Below are 21,657 nucleotides of genomic sequence, written 5' to 3' on the forward strand. Positions count from 1 at the left end.
GATAACACAGTGTACTAGAACAGCCAAAAAAGTTATATAATGCACATTCTACATTGCGTGTCCCTCATTCCCTCGTAATTGTTTATACATAACTGAGACATTTGTATCAGTGGTAACAATTAATAACTAATTTGTAACATTTCCAAATGAAATTCCTGTAGGACATTCTTTGTAAGAAAGAATGTAAAAACTGTTGCCTTTGCCCAATGTGCACTCTCTGCCCCATACCTGGAGGGCAGGCTCCAGGCTGTGCTCATTGCGCACTGAGGGACAAAGGTACGATCCAGAGATTATTCAGTGGACATGGTCAAAGGCCCTAAACTGAGGATTGGCCTGCCTGTATGATCCAATGGTAATGGGCCTGCCACAGAAGTTTCATAGCTTGGTACAGGTCAGGTAAATTCCAAGATGGTTTTTAATTTAGTTCTGTAATGCTCAAGCCCTGAATGCATATGCCAGCTTGGCTGAACACAAACAGAACCTCCTTAGGTCTTGGCCAATGTGCCAGGAAGAACTTTGCTAAGAGCTCTTTTGAGAGCTTAAAAAGTTTAATAGTTTACTGGGAAACCCCTGCTTTTCACCAGAGCCGGATGCCTGGAACATATTAATCCACCATATCCATCATCACAGTCCAGTTAGTTTGCTTTATTTCACAAGGTTCTTCACCAAGCCAAAAGTACCACCCATTGCCATAAGTGTACCGTCCTGACAAAAGACTGTTATTAAAGGACCCTTTTGTGGCTTATTCCAGCTTTGATGCGAGAGGCTTGAAACACTGGTCACGGAGGGAATGTGGGCACCATTTTGCACCAAGCATATATGATTGAGCCCTGTATTCAGCTCTCATTGACTGTGTTCTTCTTGCAAAGCTCCTCCGCATCCGAGTCTTCATTGGCTCAAGATTTTTGTAGATGTGAGAATGGTATTTTTCGACTCCAGTGAATTTATTTCAAGTTTACAATAAACTTATATTCTACATATTTAACTCTACAGTCCCATTCTTTATAAGCAGTTGTACAGTATTGTTTCATTATAGTTTAATAGTATTATTTTTTGAATTCCCATCATCTGGATACTACATATTGTTTCTCTTCATTTAATTTCAGTTGCCTTCGCTTGGCCAAGGTACTGAAGTTGATTAATACCAGTCGATGTGTGGGTATGGTGCAAATCTCGGTACTGCATGTAGTGCTTTTACATGTACATCTACCATAACTTCCTCACAGTACCACCACTCTTTTGTTTCTCCTAATTACCTTTCTATCATGATAAGTGATCACCATTTTAGTAATAGTGGTGATTTATGCTTAGGGTATCACTTTGATATGCTTGCTGGACAAGCACAGAAATATTGACGGCTGTTAACCATAGCATTCTCCTTTGACGATACACCACCAGAAACATATGCACTTTTCCAGTGAGAAGACCCTGAATTTGCGGAAACGTCACACCAACTCTGCACACTCATCACCGTGGGAAGGAACCTTCAAGAATACTATGGAGCCTAGTGTCCAAGAAGGACAGCATGAATAGGTGTGGGCCACATACCATGAGAGAGAGACCTCTGCACCAGGCATAGACAACCTAATGCAAATATATCTTTGAAACTGTAAAATTATTGCCTTTGCTCAATAATAGCAAATTTCTTTTGGATAGAGTATCATTATGTAAACCAGTTAAAAAATGTTCAAGATTTTCTGCATCTGTTCCAGCTCACAGTCACATGGTTTCTGCATGCCTAGGACCAGCCAGCAACCACTAACATTTCAATTAACCCTTACGTTTTGTGGATTTGGGAAAAGTAAAATAAAAAAAAAGAGAATTAAAAAGTAGAACTAATATAAGGCAACTACAAATGGATATTAAATGATACATCATAGTTTGGGGTAAAGGTCGTAATGCACACTTCTGTGAGTGTTTGCCTATGTAGTGGTTAGGGATCTCAATGTCACTCAGTTATTGGTTCCTTTCTCAAATTTTCTGCCCAGAATCAGAATGGATTTGGATATTGCTTTAGACCACCTTTAGTTCTGCACCATTCTGCTTCAATTTAGCTCTTCACATATTTTTGGTCTACTCTGAAGCATCCTCGGATTCTTGACATCCTGCACTCTCGCCTGTGTCCTCCTCCATATCATAGGCTCACGCTCTACTTGGAACAAGTCCTACTGAAATCAACATTTGTGTTGTGCCTTCGAAATTGTCTCAACATTTGTTTCCTGCCTATCTTCATTTTGCTCAATAGTTTGCACCTGCATTAGCCGTTTTAGCCGTTTTACTGAACTACATACATTACCTCCTGCTACCTTGAGTCTTGAGACGAGAACCTACTGACATTCGGAACTATAGTAAATATTTTCAGATTCTGAACTTTGGGAAAGATTATCGCATTCTGAACTGTAGAAAAAAAAATTATTGATAAGAAGAACACATAAAACGCTATGATAGATTTGGGACCACCACCCGGAATATTCTACTTTTATAACTGATGTGCAGCACATAACTCTGTCACGTTTCCATTAAAAATAAATTTTGTATTTTTTTTATTTGCCTATATCTTTGGTGCCGTTTGACGAATCTTCACGAAATTTCTAAAAACAAGTGTGTTATATCTGATTGTAGAAGTTAAATGGAATCTTCACTTTGTGGATTCCAGGGGAGAATGTGGGAGTCTGGGGGTTCAGAGACGTTAGGACGAGGTGCGGAGGCTGGGATGTTTTGTACCTGTAACCTTCTCTAAATTATATCTATTAAACGAGGAAAACTAGTCTTCTCCTGCGGAAGCGTCTTTTCTACACTGGCGAAGTGTGGCTCAATGGTTAGAGCAGCAGACCCTGAAGCAGAGATCTGGCTCAAGTTCAAGTCCCACTTCGGCAGGTCTTGGGCTCAACTCCCCTTGACCAGATAATTCTCGCCTCAGTGCCTAATCTAATTCATGGGTCCCACTCTGCAACTCTGGGCAATAGCTTGCTTAATCTCCACAACAGCCCCAACAGCGCTTGGATGCCTGGCTTCACCCTGGGGGTGCTCAGGAGTGGGTGCCTCACAGGGAAAAGCCAGGAGGGGTTCCATAGCGGTATGAGTACAGCGCCTTGAGACCCTAACAGGTGAGTAGTGCGCTATACAAGTGCTAATTTACATTTTTACGAGCGGACAGAACTTATGCTACACTTGGAAGCAGCATCCCAACTCCGACATGACATTTCAAAGATTGAAAAGTCCCTACTTTGAGACTTTTCTTTGTCTCTGTTGCCCGTTCTATCGTATCCTTACGGCGGTGAGACTTTGTACCGTATTTTTCTTTTTTTTTTTACTATTTCCAAGTTAGTTAAATGCACTCATACTGATTTTATTTACCCTGCACGTTTTACAATTTTTTTTGGTAACCTGGCAACGCATCACTTTGTTTGTGTCTTTCTGCTGCCAGAGGTTGCGGTCTCCTGGCAACCCATCTATTCAGGAAGACGCCATCAAGAACGAACAACGCGTGCATAATATTCTCCTGTGTCCGTGCGACGCATGCACTCTGCGGTCTCCTGGTAACTAAATCATCCGGAAAGATGCCTTCATTTTCTACAACCGCGCGTGTCAATTATTTTTTCCTCTAGGAAGACGCTGACGTGGCGAGTGTGTAAATCAACAGTCTTTTCAGTACTGACTCCTTCTTCTGGAGTGGACCTTTGATTTATCGCGTGTTACAGCACGCTTGCATCATTGCCTGTCGCACTTTTGGACACTACGATAGGCACGCACTTTCAACCCTGCTACACATGGATATTTCAGATTTGCCACATCGATAGGCACGCTTCTGTATTTTGGCTACTGGCTTTGACATTCATTTTCTTTTTTTTTTTTTTTCTCTGCATACTTGCCTGTCACACTCTTGAATACTGCGATAGGCAAACACTTGCAACCTAATTACACAGGGAGATTTTAGTCTTCCCACAGCCATAGGCATGTTTTGATATTTTGTTTATTGGCTTGTCTCTCCACAACGTCTGGTGTGCCTTGTTATTTCTTACCTAGTACACATACTTAGTTATATATACTCATTGTCTTTTTGTTTTCATTGTTTTTCCTTTGGTGTTTCGAACATATTTATACTGCAGAATGTTGCAGCTCCGCCTTTCTTTCTTTCTACTCCTGGGGAACCACCTATTAAGTGGGGAAAATGGAAGAAAGTTTTTGAGAGGTACTCCAGGGTTTGTGGTACTTCATTGAGTACAGAAAGAAGAACTGCGTTATTACTACAAGTCTTGGAATAGTGGGTCAAGAGGTTTTTGACCATCTTCCTGTTATTCGTGACAGTAAAGCTATCAATCTTAATGAATACGAAATCTGCATTAGAAAGTTAGATTTACACTACTTACCGAAAGTTAGCACTATTTTGGAAAGATATTATTTTGGCAAAATACTTCAGTTCGAGAGTGAAACTGTTGAGAATTACATAACTGATCTAAGACACTTAGCCTCCTCATGCAAGTTTGTAGCGTCACTGGATGAAAGAATTTGTGACCAGTTCATGCTAGGTTGTAATATTGATAAGGTACGTGATGAATTGTGGTTATTGGATGATCCCCAAATTGATGAAGTGATATCACTTGCTAAGAAAATTGAGCATTCCATGAAGTGTGTTGAAGTGATGAAAAACAATGGTACCAAGGATGTTAGTGTAGTAAGAGATGGTAATTCTAAATATAACAAGTTTGTTAACAGAGAAACAACTCAAAATACAGTCAAAAAGAAATGTTACAGGTGCGGCAAAGAAGGCCATTTTGCAAATAATAAGTCTTGTCCAGCAATTAACAGTTCTTGTTTATTTTGTAAAAAGAAGGGACATTTTTCATCTGTGTGTAATTTAAGGAAATCTAAACAAACAGTAAATGTGATTGGTAATCAGTCAGGTGGAAATGAAGATGCTTCTGACTTTGTTTGTGGTCAGATAGTTTTACAAGTGTCTGATAACAACCTTAGTGGTCCTTTAGACTACATCTCTGTTGAAGGAAAGAAAACAAAAGTACTATTTGATTCAAGTACTAAAATCACTATAATTTCCAATTCATTTTATCAAAAAGAACTCAAAGGAAAGTTCAATTTGTTGAAACCTGACATTAGACCATGTGCGTATGGTGGTGAACCTCTTGATCTGCATTGTTACTTTATAGGTTTGATTGAATACAATCAACGTTATACTTCAGGTAAAATTCATGTTTCAAGAAAAGGTGACAGTATCATTACTTGGTGGTATCAGAAGGATCTAGGCGTAATGCTTGATCCTAACAGTTCTCCACCCATTATAGTAAAAGAAAGACAAAGTATAAATAAGGTTGAACAAGTAGTGTCCGCCTCTGATCTTTCGGCGGACTTACGTAAGGGGTTTAGTGACAAGGGGTTTAGTGACATTTTCAGTGACAAGATTGGGTGTATGGAAAGATATTCCCACATAATTAAACTAGTTCCTGGTGCAGTACCATTCTGCAGCAAAGTTTGCTGTGTTCCCTTTGCAAAGAGGAGTGAGTTGCAAAATGAATTGGGAAAATTGAAGGATTAAGGTGTGATTGAGGTGGAAGGGACAGAATGGTTGGCCCCTATTGTGATTGCAAAGAAACCTAATAGCATTATAAGGTTATGTGTGGACCTCCGCAGGATTAACAAGAGTGTGGTAGTTGACAAGTATACTCTTCCTAATATTTCCGAATTGTTATCCATGGTGTCTGGGGCCAAAGTATTTTCTACTATCGATCTGACTTTGGCCTATCACCAAATAGAATTAGATGAATCTTGCAGGAGTCTAACGGCATTCATAACTCCATTTGGTACTTATAGGTTCGTCCGGCTAAATTTTGGGTTGACTTTTTGATGCCTCTGTCTTCCAGAGGGTAATGCAACGGACCTTGAATGGCATTTGTGGGGCGTGTATTTACCAAGACGATATTTTAGTTTATGGCAAACACATGACTGAACACAATGGGAGACTCAGGAAGGTTTTGGAGAAAATTTCTGAACACAACTTAACCATCAAAGCAGAAAAGTGGAAATTTGCTGTTGACACTATTGATTATTTAGGTCACACTATTACTGGTGACAGCTTAATACCCAAGAAAGAACTAGTTAACACTATTCAAAGTTTAACTTCTCCCACATTAAAAGAGGAACTGATGCAATTCCTGGAAATGGCTGAGTAGTATAATAAATTTGTTAAGGATTTTGCCAGTTCCTGTTTTAACATGCGACTTTTACTGAGAAGAGGGGTAGATTTTGCACGGAATGATGAATGTGAAAAGGAATTGATAGAATTGAAGAAAAGTCTGTCTGAAGCTCCGAAATTTCCATTATAATTCCCATAGGGATTTTGAACACAACTGCAGCCCGAACTGCTGGACAGAATGACACCACATTTGGCAGAAATGCACCTTTTGGTCCAGAAAGAAGCCTTTTTGTTGTTTGGTGTAAATTTGTTCAGTAGTTTTTGAGATATTAATAGAAAACTAAATATAGATATCTGGAGACATGAAGGCTTTGCAAATACTCTTAATCTCACTTTAACCAGGACGTGTTGGCAGCCATTTTGAGACTCAGCTTCAGCCGAGTCCAAAAAACAAAAAAATTAAAAAAAGGAAAAGGGGGTAAGGTACTGTTACCTTACCCCTCTAGCCTTGGTGCAAAGGGTCCTCCAGGGCCCCCCAACCCAAGGCATACAAGTATTTTTTTAAATCACTGCAAAAATCACAGTGGATCTGCAAATTTCTTTGTCATTTAAAGAAAAAAGCAAGTGCGGCCTCCTTATTTTTGACCCTGGGTCACATTCCTGGTGCATTCGGGGGTGAAAGAATGAAGGGGGCACACTGAGCCCCCTTCCTAGGGCTTATATTAGCAGGGGTTCCCCAGAGCAAAATGTGTATTTGTAATGAAGGAGGCCCATACGGCCTGCCCCACAGCCCTGGGGACCACCACCACCCAGGGGAAGAATATTACATTTATGGAGGAGTCCCACGGGCCTCACCACAGCCCTGGGGACCGCCACCTCCCTGGGGTTGAAAAAGCAAGATGAAGGGGGTCCATTGTGGACCCCTAGCCCCAGGAACCACCACATCCCTGGGGCTGAATTAATGGTTGGATTGGGGTGTTGCGCGCCCCCCCTCGTGGAGCCAGTAAAGGCCCTGGGGACCGCCACTACCCAGGGCTGACTCCTGCTATGTCCCGGAGTGCCAGGATCACAGGGCATAGCTGTTTGCTCTGACTAGGGAGGAGCTCTGACAGCTCCTGTCAAATCAGAGCAAACACTCTGCTTCCAGCAGGCGAGAGCTGTCAAAATGCTCTCACCCACTGGAAGCAGAGGCTTCATCTCTTTCCCTTCCCACAGAGATGTGGGCAGGTAAAGCAATGAAACGATTGCTCTTGCACACACCCTGTGTGCAAGAGCATTGCTAGCTACTGAAGGAGGTGGAGAGCCGGCTGGGACTGCAGGGCCCTTGAGGCTCCCCCATCCTGCACACTGGGTGCACAGGGCACCCAGGTCACATGGCTGGGCCCCGGAGGATGGGGTCCCTGGGTTCGCAATCAGCTGCGCAGCCCCTGTATAGTACATGGTGCTCCCTTTAAATTGCTATGAATATGCAAATATGAAAATCACCTGGAAGCTGCACCCGCTTGGCCTCTCACTGCCCACTTTAGAAGTACGCAAAGGTCTTTTCCCTTTTGCCAGGATGATGGACAACTTCCCAAAGGGCACCTCAGTGCCTTTCCCACCGTTTTTGATGTGGAAGAATATGAGGACATCTCTACAAAACAAAGAAGTAATTACTTCATACAGATAAGAGGAAGGACCCTGGTTTGGTGGAGATTTACATCTTTGTAGTCTCGTTGGACTCTCTATAGGAGGATTCATGTTATCATAGAATTGTAGAGGAATAGGCAACAGGAACAATATGTTGCCAAAACGCACACAAGGTCACTGGTGACATTTCCTTATGCTCCATTACACAGCTGTAGTGTAGCATACATACTGGACATTGGACACTGGATGTTTTAATGCTAAATTGTGGACTCTTGTTAGATTAAAGGTCAGGTGAGGTTCCTTTGTGGCAGAGTAGCTCTTTCAAATACTCACACACCCACTCAGAGACTAATGTACCCACTCACAGACCCTCTCAGATACTCACGCACCCACTCACAGACCCACTCTGACACTCACACACCCACTCACAGACCCACTCAGAGATTCACACACCCACTCACAGACCCACTCAGACCCACTCAGAGACTCACGCACTCACTCACAGATCCAGTTAGACACTCATGCACCCACTCACAGACCCGCTCAGAAATTCACACACCCACTCACAGACCCACTCAGACACTTACGCACCAACTCACAGACCCACTCAGAGACTCATGCACTCACTCACAGATCCAGTTAGACACTCATGCACCCACTCACAGATCCGCTCAGAAATTCACACACCCACTCACAGACCCACTCAGACTCTCACAGATACACTCACGGATCCACACAGACACACCTACACACCCACTCACAGTAAAAAAACACTCACACCCACTATCCCATTCAGAGACACACTCTCACACCTACTCTCACACCCAGACAGACACTCTCACACCCACTTTCACACCCACATAGACCCTCTCACACCCACTCACACCCAGACACTCTCACACCCACTCTCACACCAAGAGCCACTCTCTCACACCTATTTTCACACCCAGAGTGACAGGCTGTGCGGCCAACTCCTGCCGCGCATAGCCAGTTGCCATGTGCAGCACGTGGTTGGGGCGAGTGGGGTTGGTCACAGGCCCTGCAGCCAACCCCTGCTGTGCACAGTCAGATCCATGAGCGGTGCGGGGTTGGGTAGTTATAGGGTCCTGGAGCCAACTTAAAATAGGGTAATGAAAATTACTTTATGTGAAAAAAAACATAGAAATTCACTGACCAAAACAAAAGTTACAGGGATGCTATAGTTAGGAAATAAAATTAAAAGCCATAGAAATCACTTAAAAAAAGCAAAGGTTACAGCGACATTATAGTTAGGTTCTGAATTTACTCACACAAAACCCGAGAAATTCATCAGTTATAGTTAGAGTTATTCCAAGTAACTATAACTCGCGGCCTAAGGTAACTATAACTTGCACCCTCGCCATGCACGGCTAATTACCTCAGATATAACAGAACTCATGACAAGTTTTATACGACAATAAAAATACCAATGAAACATTAGCAGTTGTTACCCGAAGAAAAAACTGTGCATGACGGGCGTGAATTTAGCCCCAGGGAGGTAGTGGTCCCCGGTGCTGCATGGGGGCCAGGTGAAGCCAAGTACTAAGATGGCTGCCATCACTTCCTTGTTGAAGTGTTGGCAGCCAATGAGATCTCAGCATGAGATTGGGAGGGTTCACGGAGCCTTTGCATCCCATATATACAAATTTGGATTTTCTTTAATTTCTCAAAAGCTACTGAACAGATTTACACAAAATAACAAAAAAAGCCTCTTTCTGGACCAAGAGCTACCTTTCTGCTAAATTTGGGTGCTACTGCTGTTCAAAATCCCTATGGAAAAATGAATGGGGAAAACACCTTTTGGGACCCCCCCTTTATATCGGCCCCGCTTGACAGATCACACCACCCCCAAAACTTTCCAGACGGCAGTTAAAGATTCATCAGCGCTAAAGTTATTGGCAAAATAAAAAATGCTCTTTCTAAAGAACAGCCGAGACAGCCGGGCAAACACACATGTGCTCTGAGGGGAGTGCTCTGTGCACTCCCCTCTGAGGCTGTCATACCTAGTGCCCCACCCCTTTTACCACAAAGGGATAATACACCTAGTTTAGTATCCCTTTGTGTTGAAAGGTTTGCAGCTTCTGCTGCTGGCGGGGGGGGGGCGACGCTCCTCCAACCTTATGGAGGAGCCGCACCTGCTTTATTGTCTTATGTATGTACACTAGTATCTTTAAGGGCTTTCGGTATTTGAAATTTGTATTTGGATTCTCTCAGGTTATCACCATTTATTAAGTTCATCACATCAGCATTCATAGATAGCTATGGAAAACTCTTTCTGCTACTCCCTCTCTCTTTCTGTCTCCCTCCATTTTTTATCTCTTTCTCTTTGTACCTCTAATTTCTCCTTACTTTCCCTTTTTTATTCTCTGCTTCCCCCTTTCATGTCTCACTCTGTCCCTTTCTCTTTCAGCGCCTGCGCTCTCTCCCCCCTCCTCCATTTACCTCCATCTACCCTATCTACTTCCATCTACCCCAAGATTAAAAAGTGATGTTTTGAGGTGCAAGAGAATCACCCCCAGACTTTGATCATATATCTTGCTCCATATTTTGGAAAAAACACCTTCGGGCCTGTACTTTCCTTGCAATTATTTGGTGATTCTTGCCTGCTAAAGGCTGAGTTTGGATGCCAGTAGATCTTTTTTTTCATACGAAGTGCCTTGTGTTATGGCTTCTAGCTTTGTGTCCTGCAGCAGGCCTAAGGTGGGAGACCTGAGGGGTGGATTTGGGGTGCATGATATTGGCTTTAGCACTGCATGAGAAAATTCATGTTGCTGAAATGAAATCTGACATGCAGTTTACAACTACTGGTGTGATGTGTCTCTTTTTAGGGGTTTTCAGCAAACACTTATTGCTTGGGTATTTTCTTATTTTCTGAAGCACTTCAAGTAAGTAACATGATGAGGATGTAGTGTCTTGATTAGCCACCAGTATTCCTCATTATTCGGATTTGGACTTTCTGCTTTCACTCCTCACAGTACAATAGGACTCCACCAGCAGGGGCACTGTCTGATTGGTCCAAAAAACAGCAAATATGTTCAGTTGTAGGGGAGGTAGGAGCTGCAGTTTTTAGAGTTAGCATAGGGTAGTAGAGATCTTAGCACTGGCAAGATCTTGCCTTGCCCAGGCCTGGCTCCAGACTCACACCAGGTGTTTGAAGACAGCATTGTGTGAGGGTTGGTACAGCCCTTTCAGGTGTAAGTGATCACTCCTTCCTCCACTTTAGCCCAGATGGCCCATCAGGATATGCATGGTACACTCCAGCTCCCTTTGTGTCACTGTCTAGTGGAGATTCACAAACAGCCCAACTGCCAGTCTGAACCAGACAGGGGATACACAAGCAAGCAGTCACAGAATGGTTTAATCAAGAAAATACCCACTTTCTAAAAGTGGCATTTTCAAACTGACAATTTTACCAAAATATGTATTTTTAAATTGTGATTCCAGAGACTCCAAACTCCAAATCTCTATCTGCTCCCAAAGGGAAACTGCACATAAAACGTATTTAAATGCAGCCCTCATGTTAACCTATGAGAGAGATCGGCCTTGCAACAGTGAGACACGAATTTGGCAGTATTTCACTATTAGGACATGTAAATCACATCAGTGCATGTCCCATCTTTAACATACACTGCATGGGGCTAGATAGGGCCTACCATAGGGGTGCCTTACATGTATAAAAAGGGAATGTTTGGGCCTGGCAAGTGGGTACACTGGCCAGGTCAAATTGGCAGTTTAAGACTGCACACAGAAATGCAGTGGCAGGTCTGAGACATGTTTACAAGGCTACTCATGTGGGTGGCACAACCAGTGCTGCAGGCCCACTAGTAGCGTTTGATTTACAGGCCCTGGGCACTGCTAGTGCACTTTTCCAGAGACGTACTAGTAAATCAAATATGCCAATCAGGGATAAACCAATCACCAATACAATTTACACAGAGAGCATATGCACTTTATTACTGGTTAGCAGTGGTAAAGTTCCCAGAGTCCTAAAGCCACCAAAAACTGGTCATAAAAAATAGGAGGAAGGAGGCAAAATGTTTGGGGATGACCCTGCAAAAAGGTCCAACAATCACAAACTATCTTAAACACCTACACTGATTAATAGTTCACAAACACGGTTTCTTCAAATGTCTTACTCACACGTATAAAGTGTTACACAGTCTTAGACCCATCTGCATGAACAGCCACATCAGCCTTCACACGCTGTCCAGAACCCTACACTCGGCTATCCTCCCGCTAACTCACATCTCCCGCATCTGCAGAACCAGATCCGGCACTGGAGCTTTCTCGTGCCTAGCTCCTAAAGGCAGGAATGACTTCCCCCTTCACATCAGAGCTGCCAGGTCTCTCCTTGAGTTTCACAGGAAACTCAAAACCTGGCTCTTTAACCATACCCTATTCAAGACCCGACGCGTCTACTGGCTCCAGGTTAAACCCCGGTTGAGGCACACCCTACAAATACACTTGACATAACATAACACAACAAAGTGTAATTGTGCCTCTACATGTTCTTATTTTACACTTGTTGTATTCGCAGGCTTGCAGCCCGGATCTTGTGGAGGATAGAGAGAGAAGGCACTGGTCTCTCTGAGGGATGTATTGTCGCTGTAGATGACCTGCAGAATCACGTGGAAAGCCTGGGAGAGGAACAGAAGAAAGACCTCGATGCCGATGTGGAGACCTTTCTCAACTACTGGCCACCTGAGAGCAGCATGTTTGGCGTGCAGTACATCTCGAACGTGTTCGGAGTGGTAAGTCACCAAAGCAGCTGCCCACTTTGATCCTCCTGCTAAACGTGAACAAAGGGTGGGCTTTTCACACCTTATATTTATATCTACCATGATGAAGCCCTACATGCCATGGTCCTTGTAGATGGGATTCATTAACGTCGAAACACATTGCTTGAGTACCTGCCTATATCCATCCCACATTATTTTTGACCTAGGGAGCTTATTAGGAAACATCTGCCATTTGTGATGTTACAGTTGATTAAAATACTCTTTCAGGATAGCTTTAAACAGCCACCAGGACTCGTTCATAAAGAATTGTCTGAAATCCTGTTTTACTGATTCAATACTTGTGTAATTTTATATGTTTAAAGTGCATTTTCAAAAGTATACATTTTGTGGAGTTTTCTCTGCTAACACACCTGCAAATGAAGGTCTGCACCCACAAATGTGTTACTTTGTGGGTATTCATAAAGCACTTGCAGGTAATTTCCCACTGTGGAAACACCAATGTGAAGGCGTGAAGTATGTATCCAGTGTGGGAATGGGGAGAGGGCACTTTCATGTTTAATGTGAGTGAAAGGGAAGGAGTCCTCCACGGGGAAAACGAGTTCCGCGTGGAGATAAAAAAAAAGTTGTGTACAAATGCATTTTCATGTGAAATTTGTACATTGTACATTCAGAATGTTGCACCATTTAGTGATCCTTCTGCACTACTAGATTTTATGTATATGCATATTATTGGATATTCACAAATTCATTTCTTTGCTCCTCCTTGGCTTCTCTATAGATCCCGAGTGATTCAGAAACTTGCTTCAGGTTCAATATTTCTAACTAATAAAAGCAGGGCCTTGTGCACCAGGACTTCCTTCTCGGGGATGAGCATTGCATCACAAAACTGAAAGCACATTTTCACCAGTATCCTATTAACCGCTGTGCTTCATTTCTCCGTGTTTTGACAGATAAACTGCAATGGTTTCACAGTGAGCGACCAAAGAGGCCTGCAGGCCGTCGGTGTAGCAATTTTCCCAAATCTGTGCCTGGTGAACCACAACTGTTGGCCCAATTGCACGGTTATATTCAACAATGGCAAGTAAGTGCACAAGTGATCTTTAAGTTATGGTGCATGTGTCTTCTTTGAAACTGTGTTCACCAAAAACAGGCCCAGGAACCCTCCATGCAGGTGGCAGGCAATTGCCTAATGCTATAGCTCATCTACCTCAAGTGAGACAGGATGCAAGTGCCCTAAAATACAGCGGCGGCTCCTCCGTTAGGGCGTCTCCTCCCCCCGCCAGCAGCATCCGAAATGGTACTAAACCATGTTTATTATCGTTTTGTTTGTTAAAGGGGTGGGGCATTGTGGATGACGAGGAGTTGAGGGGAGTGCACTGTGCACTCACCTCAGTGCGCATGTATGTTTGGCCGGGCCGGCCAAACACACATGCGCAGTAGGATCTCTCCAGCCCAACAACACAGTTGCCGGGCTGGAGAGAGCAGGCACAGGCTCCCAGTCTGCCTGGGAGCGTCCTGGCTGGGTGCACCCAGGCAATCCTGACGCTACTCTGAGCAACGTCAGGATTGGCTGCAGGGCAGGTCGGGAGCCTGTACCTGCCTGCTGCAAAGGAGATGAAGGAGCGGAGTGGCGCAACGGCGTGCAGGTAAGTTGTTTTAAAAAAATAAATAAATAAATACATTTTACCCCCACCTACCCACTCCTGCACACTGCACCCGCCCCACGTGAAGGCAGCGAGCCCCGACTGCTAAAATACACAGGTTTTGCCTGATTCAAAACAGCAGCACAGGCAGCACTCCACACTTTAAGGATACCTGACCTTTGCACTGGTGCAGATACCCGCTTGCACCATTTTGTTTCTTGCATAACAGAGAATGGACTGAAACGGAGTTTCTGTTATGCACACACTTTTGCATGAGGGAAAACAGAACACAGATTGTTGAATACTTTTAAGAAAAAAGTAATTGAACTGCAAATAAACTTAATCAAAAATGAAGAAAACTCATCTGATACACTTTGTGGCACAGATTAGTAGGAGACCAAACAAACTAATGATTTAATATAAAAAGGCTAGAGCGAGATGGTACTGGTTGAAGTTGTTCAGAAAAACACATTTCAGCTCTTGCTGGTGTTTTGTAGTGTGTTTGATTGCTCGGAGTTTGGCACAGGGTGTCCCACATTTGTGTGCCTTGTGCTTGTAGGTCTGTCTGTTTCTTTTTCCTCCACTTCTGGTGGCGGATAAGAGTGTATGCGCCATCGAAGGCCTATGAGAGGTTTTAGGAGGTGGCAATTTCTGCGGGTAGCTGGGTCCCTTGGAACATCTGCTGCCATCCACCAGCACACGGCCTGACCTTTGATGAACTTGTCTGCAGCCTTGTGTCTGAATTTTGTCGGCTGCTCATGAGTGCTGTTTTTGGAATGGAATTTGAACAGGTGTTGTGCAAGCATTTCGTTTTCACAGCGGGGACTTCATAAAGCCTGAGATTCACAGTAGCTTTGAAAGTGAAAAATGATAATTCTTTCAGTCAGTACACCACCATCAAATGTTTTTTTCTTTCCAACTCATTTTCCATCCCCTAGTTCATTGTGTTTCGATATTTTGGTAGATCTCGCTATTTCCTAATAAATCTCTCAAGCTGATCATGTGATTCTTGTGTGCTGACAGTTTGTGCTCTGCTATCTTTTGGAACTCATTGAAGGTATTTTTTTTTATTTCACTGTAGTCTGTTGTCTGTGTTTGTCTTCACGGTGCTTAATATTTTGCAGGCCGCCCAAGGGTGAGATTACCTTTTACATGGTGGTTGATAAGATAGACCGTTTCAATATTCTTCTATCTTTACTAAGCGCTACATCTCACACGCCTAGAAAGGTACAACCTGTTGTACTAGGCTGTTGATGCTAAACGTATTTTTGAAGCGTCTTCCTGCTGGTAATGATGCCTCTCTGGCCTTTACTGGTTCTAGTGAGGTTACACATCATAAACCAAGCCAGACAATGTAATTCACATGGAAGCTCCCTGCAATGTACAGCATCACCAACATCAGTTAGGTTAGGTTCTGGAAGGGTCTGAAGAAATATCCTGCTGTTGGCAACAAATGTACTTATCCTGGGCAGGGTCGTTGGTATCCATACTGATACAGCTGAAACAGCCCTGCTGCCCTTTTGTTGTGGAAGGTGTGATGGACTGGGGCAGGTCATTGCATAAGTTTGCATGAGAGAATTTGTATATGAAGGAGTTTCTTGCAGTGAATGGGTATGTAATCTCAGGCCTCAATTAGTCACAATTTATCTAACCATTGATGGCGACAGGGAGTGCAGACCTGAACGAGTTCACCCGGGGATGCTTCTATCACAAAACAAAAGAGTTTTAACAGTTGGTGTTATTTTACTGAAACCACCCTGCCCCTCTCCCAGGACAGGTCAACATCTGCAGGTGTCTGTATTGTCTTTGCATTTTGAATGTTGTAAAGATCAGGATGAAGCAGTACTGCATTAAATGCAGATAGGGATTCAGGAAACTTTCAGAAAAAGTATTCATTTACCAGGGAAGAGAAACAATGCAGGGACATTTTAAGTGAATGCCATGCTGAATAATTCAGATTTTAGTGTACCCTGGAATGGACATAGTGCTATTTGGTAGGTGCAGACACGAATTGGGATTCCCAGTATATCACAGTGACTCGTGTGCACAAGTATTTACATCATTGTTCCGTTTGTACCTTTAGGTGGCGCACCAATCCTGAAAATGCTATTAGGTTTTCAGTAGAACATCTAATAAGTTCATGAAAAAGCAATCACTATAAAGTAACAGAACAAATATTCTGGTCGCATTCCATTGGCCACAGTTATTTTGATGGGACCGAAACAGAAATCTCACACCCACACCAGCCTGTCTTTTTAAAGGCGTGAAGGCATCCAGTGACCATTCTCTCCCAATTTGTGGAGCATGTGCCTGCTACTAGAAGCAGTCAGTTGAAATAGGAGCATATTAGGACTACTGTTAGCCAATTATGTTACACTGGCCATTTGCCCAACTACTGATGAAGACACTGTCCTTGGAGCAAAAGCCACTGACAGATACAGTTACAACCCTGTGGAATATGTCTGATGTTTTCAAATTGTACTTGTACTGTGCATTTTAGATCTTTGTTTTGTTTTTCAGTCGTCAGGCTGTAAAGTCTATGTTTCACACAGAGATGAGGTGGGTCAAGCTCGTAAGCATTCACGGTGTTCTGGTGACAATCATCCCTCACCCCACTAAAATAACCAAGTCCACTGGAACTTTAGCCATTGTTTGAATTTGTCTTACATTTAAAGTTTTGCACCTTGTACTAGATTGTTAGAAAATAACACTTACCATCCTTACATCTAATCATCTGCACCAGTATCATTGCCATGAGCTCCTTCCACCCCCATCATGAGCATGGTCACAAAGTCCGTTTAACAGTGAAACTCTGGATGCACCATCACCCTAATTTTTTATTTTTAATGATGATGCGCCTCCCAGCACTGACAAACTAAAGTAGTGTATGTTCCTTGTTAACTATGTGATGACACTGTCATTGGAATGTTGAATAAAGTATTGATTTAATGTTATTCTACTTTACAGCTTGAGATATATTGGTTATTTATTTCATCCTTTTTTATGATGCCACTGTTTGCAAAAGAAAATCAGCACATGGCCCTGATGTGATAAACTAAAAGGGGTCATAGAATAATTAAAACGGTGCAAATTCAATTGGATTCCTCAAATTAGAAATATACTTTGCCTTTATTAAAGTGAAATATTTTCTTTGACTAATATCTACACGTGCCGTCAAATGATAGTGTGCAATATTTATGAATACAGTTTACCAGTTATCAGTTTGATATTACATTTTGCCTCCCTCTAGGTGAAGCTTAAACCAGGGTTTAAGAGTTGTTGCAATGATTATTTAGCAAAAGCCCTAGTGCTGCGCATCTGTCAGGATTGAAAATGTATTACACTATGCTGCTAGCACATATATAGTTTAAGCTAGAGTTGCCCAAAAGGCCAAAATGTAACATTTCAAATTAATTTACATATTTAATAAAAATGGATAGCTGTATTCTTCCAATCATGCAATCCATCTACTTATTTGTAAATACAACAGCAATGTTAGGCATCATAAAAAAATGTAAGGTCTGATTCAATGTAATGGTTTGTTTGACATACTAAAAATATTGAGGTGGCATGTAATTGGCTGAGTTTGTGAGTAATCTTGTAATGCATTAGAAGCACTTTAAAGAAATTGCTGGTTCCAACTAAGAATTATTCTTACTAAGTTATAACTCTAAAAAAGATGTCTGCCTTTTTAATATGCAAGATATTATTTTCAGGGGTAGGCAACAGAAAAAACAATTTTAAAGCTTTGTCTTGTCTGAACAGAGACTACACATCTGTTAATCAGGAACAAAAAGTTGCTGTTGCCTCAATAACATCACAGTTTCTATCTGAGTGACTCCCAATAACATCCTTAATCTATGCATGCTTGGAGCTTGTAACATTTCTTATGTCTTAGGTTTCAGGGTCAGCAGAGTGAAGAAAAATAAAAAATAACAACAGCCTAAGCTCGGTCCATGTATGTGCACATTCATCAAAATAGGTGTCATTATACACTCTGAGTGGCCATTCCATATTTAAACAATGAAAATATCTTGGAAGAGTGACATTTTTAATTTTGTATACCTTGGAAGACTGTGTGACACGATGCCGTCATTTCATGTAGGCATGGTCTCCTTAACTTTCTCCTATTTGAAAGGCAGACCCCATAATTGTGCTTAACTTTCAAGACTGACCTCATTACATGTTAACCTCTTGAAAGGCTGCACTTCCTAAAGCCTTACATCTTTTTAGGATGTCCTGATTACCCTTCTTTATTTTGAAGAGCCGGCTACTTTAACTTATGTTCATAATAGCATCTTTAAATCATTGTATCTTGAAGGATGGTTAGTAAAACGTTTGCTGCAGTTTGACACCCATGATGTTCTATTCAAATGTCTTGGAATTCCGGACTCCTTAAATTGCTCTAGTTTTATGACAACACTTTTTCGATTATTTTATCTTGAAAGTTTTGCCTTCTTAATTTCTTATATTTTTGAAACTCACTTGCTTAAGTTCTTAAATAATTTAAAGCTAATATTTTTAAATACTTACATCTTAGCTTGGCCTGCTTCCTTAAATGCATGTATTTTGTATGGTTAGGCTCATTGAAATTATATCCTTGTAATCTAAAAATGTCAGAGTATATATTCCTCTCTAATCTATCAGGGAAATCTAATGCGCCTAAAGTCCTTTATTATTTAAGGCTAACTTTTAAATTCCTGTATGTCGAAACAACTGAAGTCCATAATGTCTTCTTTCTAAAAGGGATGTTATTTTGCTTCTTATATTCTGATATGTTATGTTATTATACCTTTTAAAATTTCTATAGTTGACTGATTTGCCCTTGGGCTTCATGGCACATACCGAAAAAGTAAATGTATAAGAACATGGTATGAAAGGTATATTAGAAAACAGAGATTTTGTCATGCTGAGAATCAGTGTATGCATCATGTGCTATAATTTGCGGGAGGGCTATTACATACTTGCATAGTTTCAGCCATTGTGTACCACCTGCACCAGTTCTATGAAGAATTAGGTTTTAACCATATTTCTTCAGAAGGTACTTTTTTAATTTGTAAATGAACTCAGATTTGTAATGCTAAAACATGCACAGTTGCAATCTGAGGGTTTTCAAATACAGTAACACCTCACAACCAAAACAAAGAGTGTATGTTTATGTCAATTTTCTGAATTCCCAAATGATTCCCATTTTTCCTACCTGAGGAAGGTGCCTATGTGGCCATGAAATCTAGCAATATAAATTATGGCCTAACATAGGTATTTTTTTCAGCAAGTTTGCATGCAATTTTTCTACTGCTTTAGAAAACACAAAGGGTCTCATTACACTTGGTGGAGGGGATTACTCCGTCACAAACGTGACGGATATCCCGCCCGCCGTTTTACAAGTTCCATAGGATATAATGGAACTTGCAATATGGCGGGCTATCCGTCAGGTTTGTGGTGGAGTAATCCCCTCCACTAAACTCGTAATGAGGCCCAAACTGTCCTAATATAATATACCACTTTATTAGCCCAATAAAGAAATACAACTTAAACTCATTTAATCTGAAGTAACTTCATTGAATGTGCACAAATACCGCTATTACTTTGGAAGTTATGCTTAGGTTTCTAAACAAAATTTAATTATTGAGGACTGTGTGGGCTCTCCTCACAAACCGATAACTATTTCTAGGCTGTAATATAATTTTATAACATAGAGAAATCTATCAAATGCAATGTTCTTTTTATGGTGTCCAGTATATTGACACTTCTCTTACTAAATTAATGTATGATGGCCTTCTTAGACTTGGAGGATATATCTGGCGAGAGAGTGCCCCATTTTTGTTAGGCTTGGATTGTGCTAAAATTGTAAATTTGTGACTGTTATTGTAAAACATATGTACATGTTATATCATTGCATTGTCTTAATGTGCTCCTTAATGTAAATATGGCTAAATGACAGAACAAAAAACCAACCAAAGAGAAACAATTGGACAAAACAAAACAAACATGGCTCAATTCAGAGTCTATCTATCCTAATGTAAGAAAAGAGCATTTCACAAGTGCCTTTTTGAGTGTTATGGGGTGCCCTATCATTCACTGCAAGACTGGTGATGTCTATACATCTTTAACATATCTGGAAATTGTACATTTTGTAGTATGGCCAGCAAAAGGCAGCAAAGATAAATTCAAGGTTAGTTGGTCATTCACATAACACTGAGCATTCAAAGGAAACCACTCAGATTAGTAAAGGCCTTGGTGGACTGAACTGTATGTGTGTGGTCTATCAGAGGTTTGTGACGAGCAGATTTGCTGGGCCTCTCAATAAGAACTATTCAAGCTTTCTTCATGCCAAAGAAAATTGCCCCTTTTGAGCAACTTTAAGGCCTCAATGGGAACATTTTTAAAGCCAAAGTGGCCCAGCAGAGTTATCAATATGAAAAATCATTGACCGATTTGGTATGAAAAGTGTATATCAGATTGCATTTGCTGATTGTATCCAATTCAGCTGATCTGTTTCTTTTGGTAGTTGGAATGAGATGCAGAACTCAAGCCCGGTTTACTACAATGCTTCCGTTAAGTGATCACTTGTGAGTGTCGAAATATATATACATTTTAAGGCTCAATCTCAAAAAGTGCTTATTAATGTTGAGGACAAATTAATTCACAGTGTGTTGTATTCATCAGATCTCCAACCAGCTGGCTTGTCCTCATTTACTTCTGTGACTTTCTTACAGATTATTTAGTACGTTTTGGTTTTAGCTAATGTATTTAACTTCTTAACATGATGTGTATTCTTTTCATAGAACTGCTTCATAATGTTCTTCTTTTTGCAGCTTTTCTTTTAATTTGACTGTTCCTTTAACTGTCTCTAGTTATGAACTTCTTTCATGTCACTAATATAGATGGTTTCTCTTTGTATCTTATCTGATCTTATCTTATCTTATCTTAATCTTATCTTATCCTGTTTTGTACTCCAGGTGCATGTGCCTCCAGAGGTGTCATGGTGTTGTTTATGCCACCGTATTGTAACAATTGTAGACAGGGAAAAGATAAGATACTAAGAATTTCCTGAAACAAAGCTGCTTGAGTTCATGTCTTAGGTGTAAAGACAGGATATTCCATAGAACTGCCTCTAGGGCAGTAAAAATCTCCGCTCCCATCACTCCCAACAGAAATTGCTAGGGGAGGAATCTGCTTGCTAAACAGGCCGTATAGGTTGATACAGCAAAACCTGCAAACCAAAGTCACATAGTTTAAGTTCAACACCGGCCCAGAGGCCTTGCTCAGAAGGGAGAGAAATTCTAGCTATCCTAGAACAATCATGTTTTACCCATTTTAAGGTTAATTCATTAAGACTTTACATTTAAAAATTTCAATATTCAAGTTTAAGTGCTTTTTAATATATTATTCAAACCATGAAACCTCAGAATGCCTGAGCATAGTTTATGAAAACAACACAGAATTAAAAGGAGACACAAAATTATTATTTTTCTAC

The 21,657-nt window shown here is 41.4% G+C and overlaps 1 protein-coding gene across 2 annotated transcripts in view; it reads left to right on the top strand.

Annotated features, from left to right (window-relative positions):
• The window catches only part of SMYD1 (SET and MYND domain containing 1), an 86,243-nt gene that overhangs the window by 33,547 nt on the left and 31,039 nt on the right, over positions 1 to 21,657 (top strand). The window contains exons 3-5 of one of the 2 annotated variants that reach the window (XM_069204479.1): positions 12,333 to 12,546; positions 13,485 to 13,615; positions 16,698 to 16,736. In XM_069204479.1, coding sequence (XP_069060580.1) covers positions 12,333 to 12,546; positions 13,485 to 13,615; positions 16,698 to 16,736 — 384 coding nt within the window. The remainder of the gene's footprint in view (positions 1 to 12,332; positions 12,547 to 13,484; positions 13,616 to 16,697; positions 16,737 to 21,657) is intronic. The other variant, XM_069204487.1, reaches the window with a different exon arrangement.

The sequence above is a fragment of the Pleurodeles waltl genome, chromosome 1_2 (genome assembly GCF_031143425.1).
Source record: "Pleurodeles waltl isolate 20211129_DDA chromosome 1_2, aPleWal1.hap1.20221129, whole genome shotgun sequence".
NCBI classification, from domain to species: domain Eukaryota; kingdom Metazoa; phylum Chordata; class Amphibia; order Caudata; family Salamandridae; genus Pleurodeles; species Pleurodeles waltl.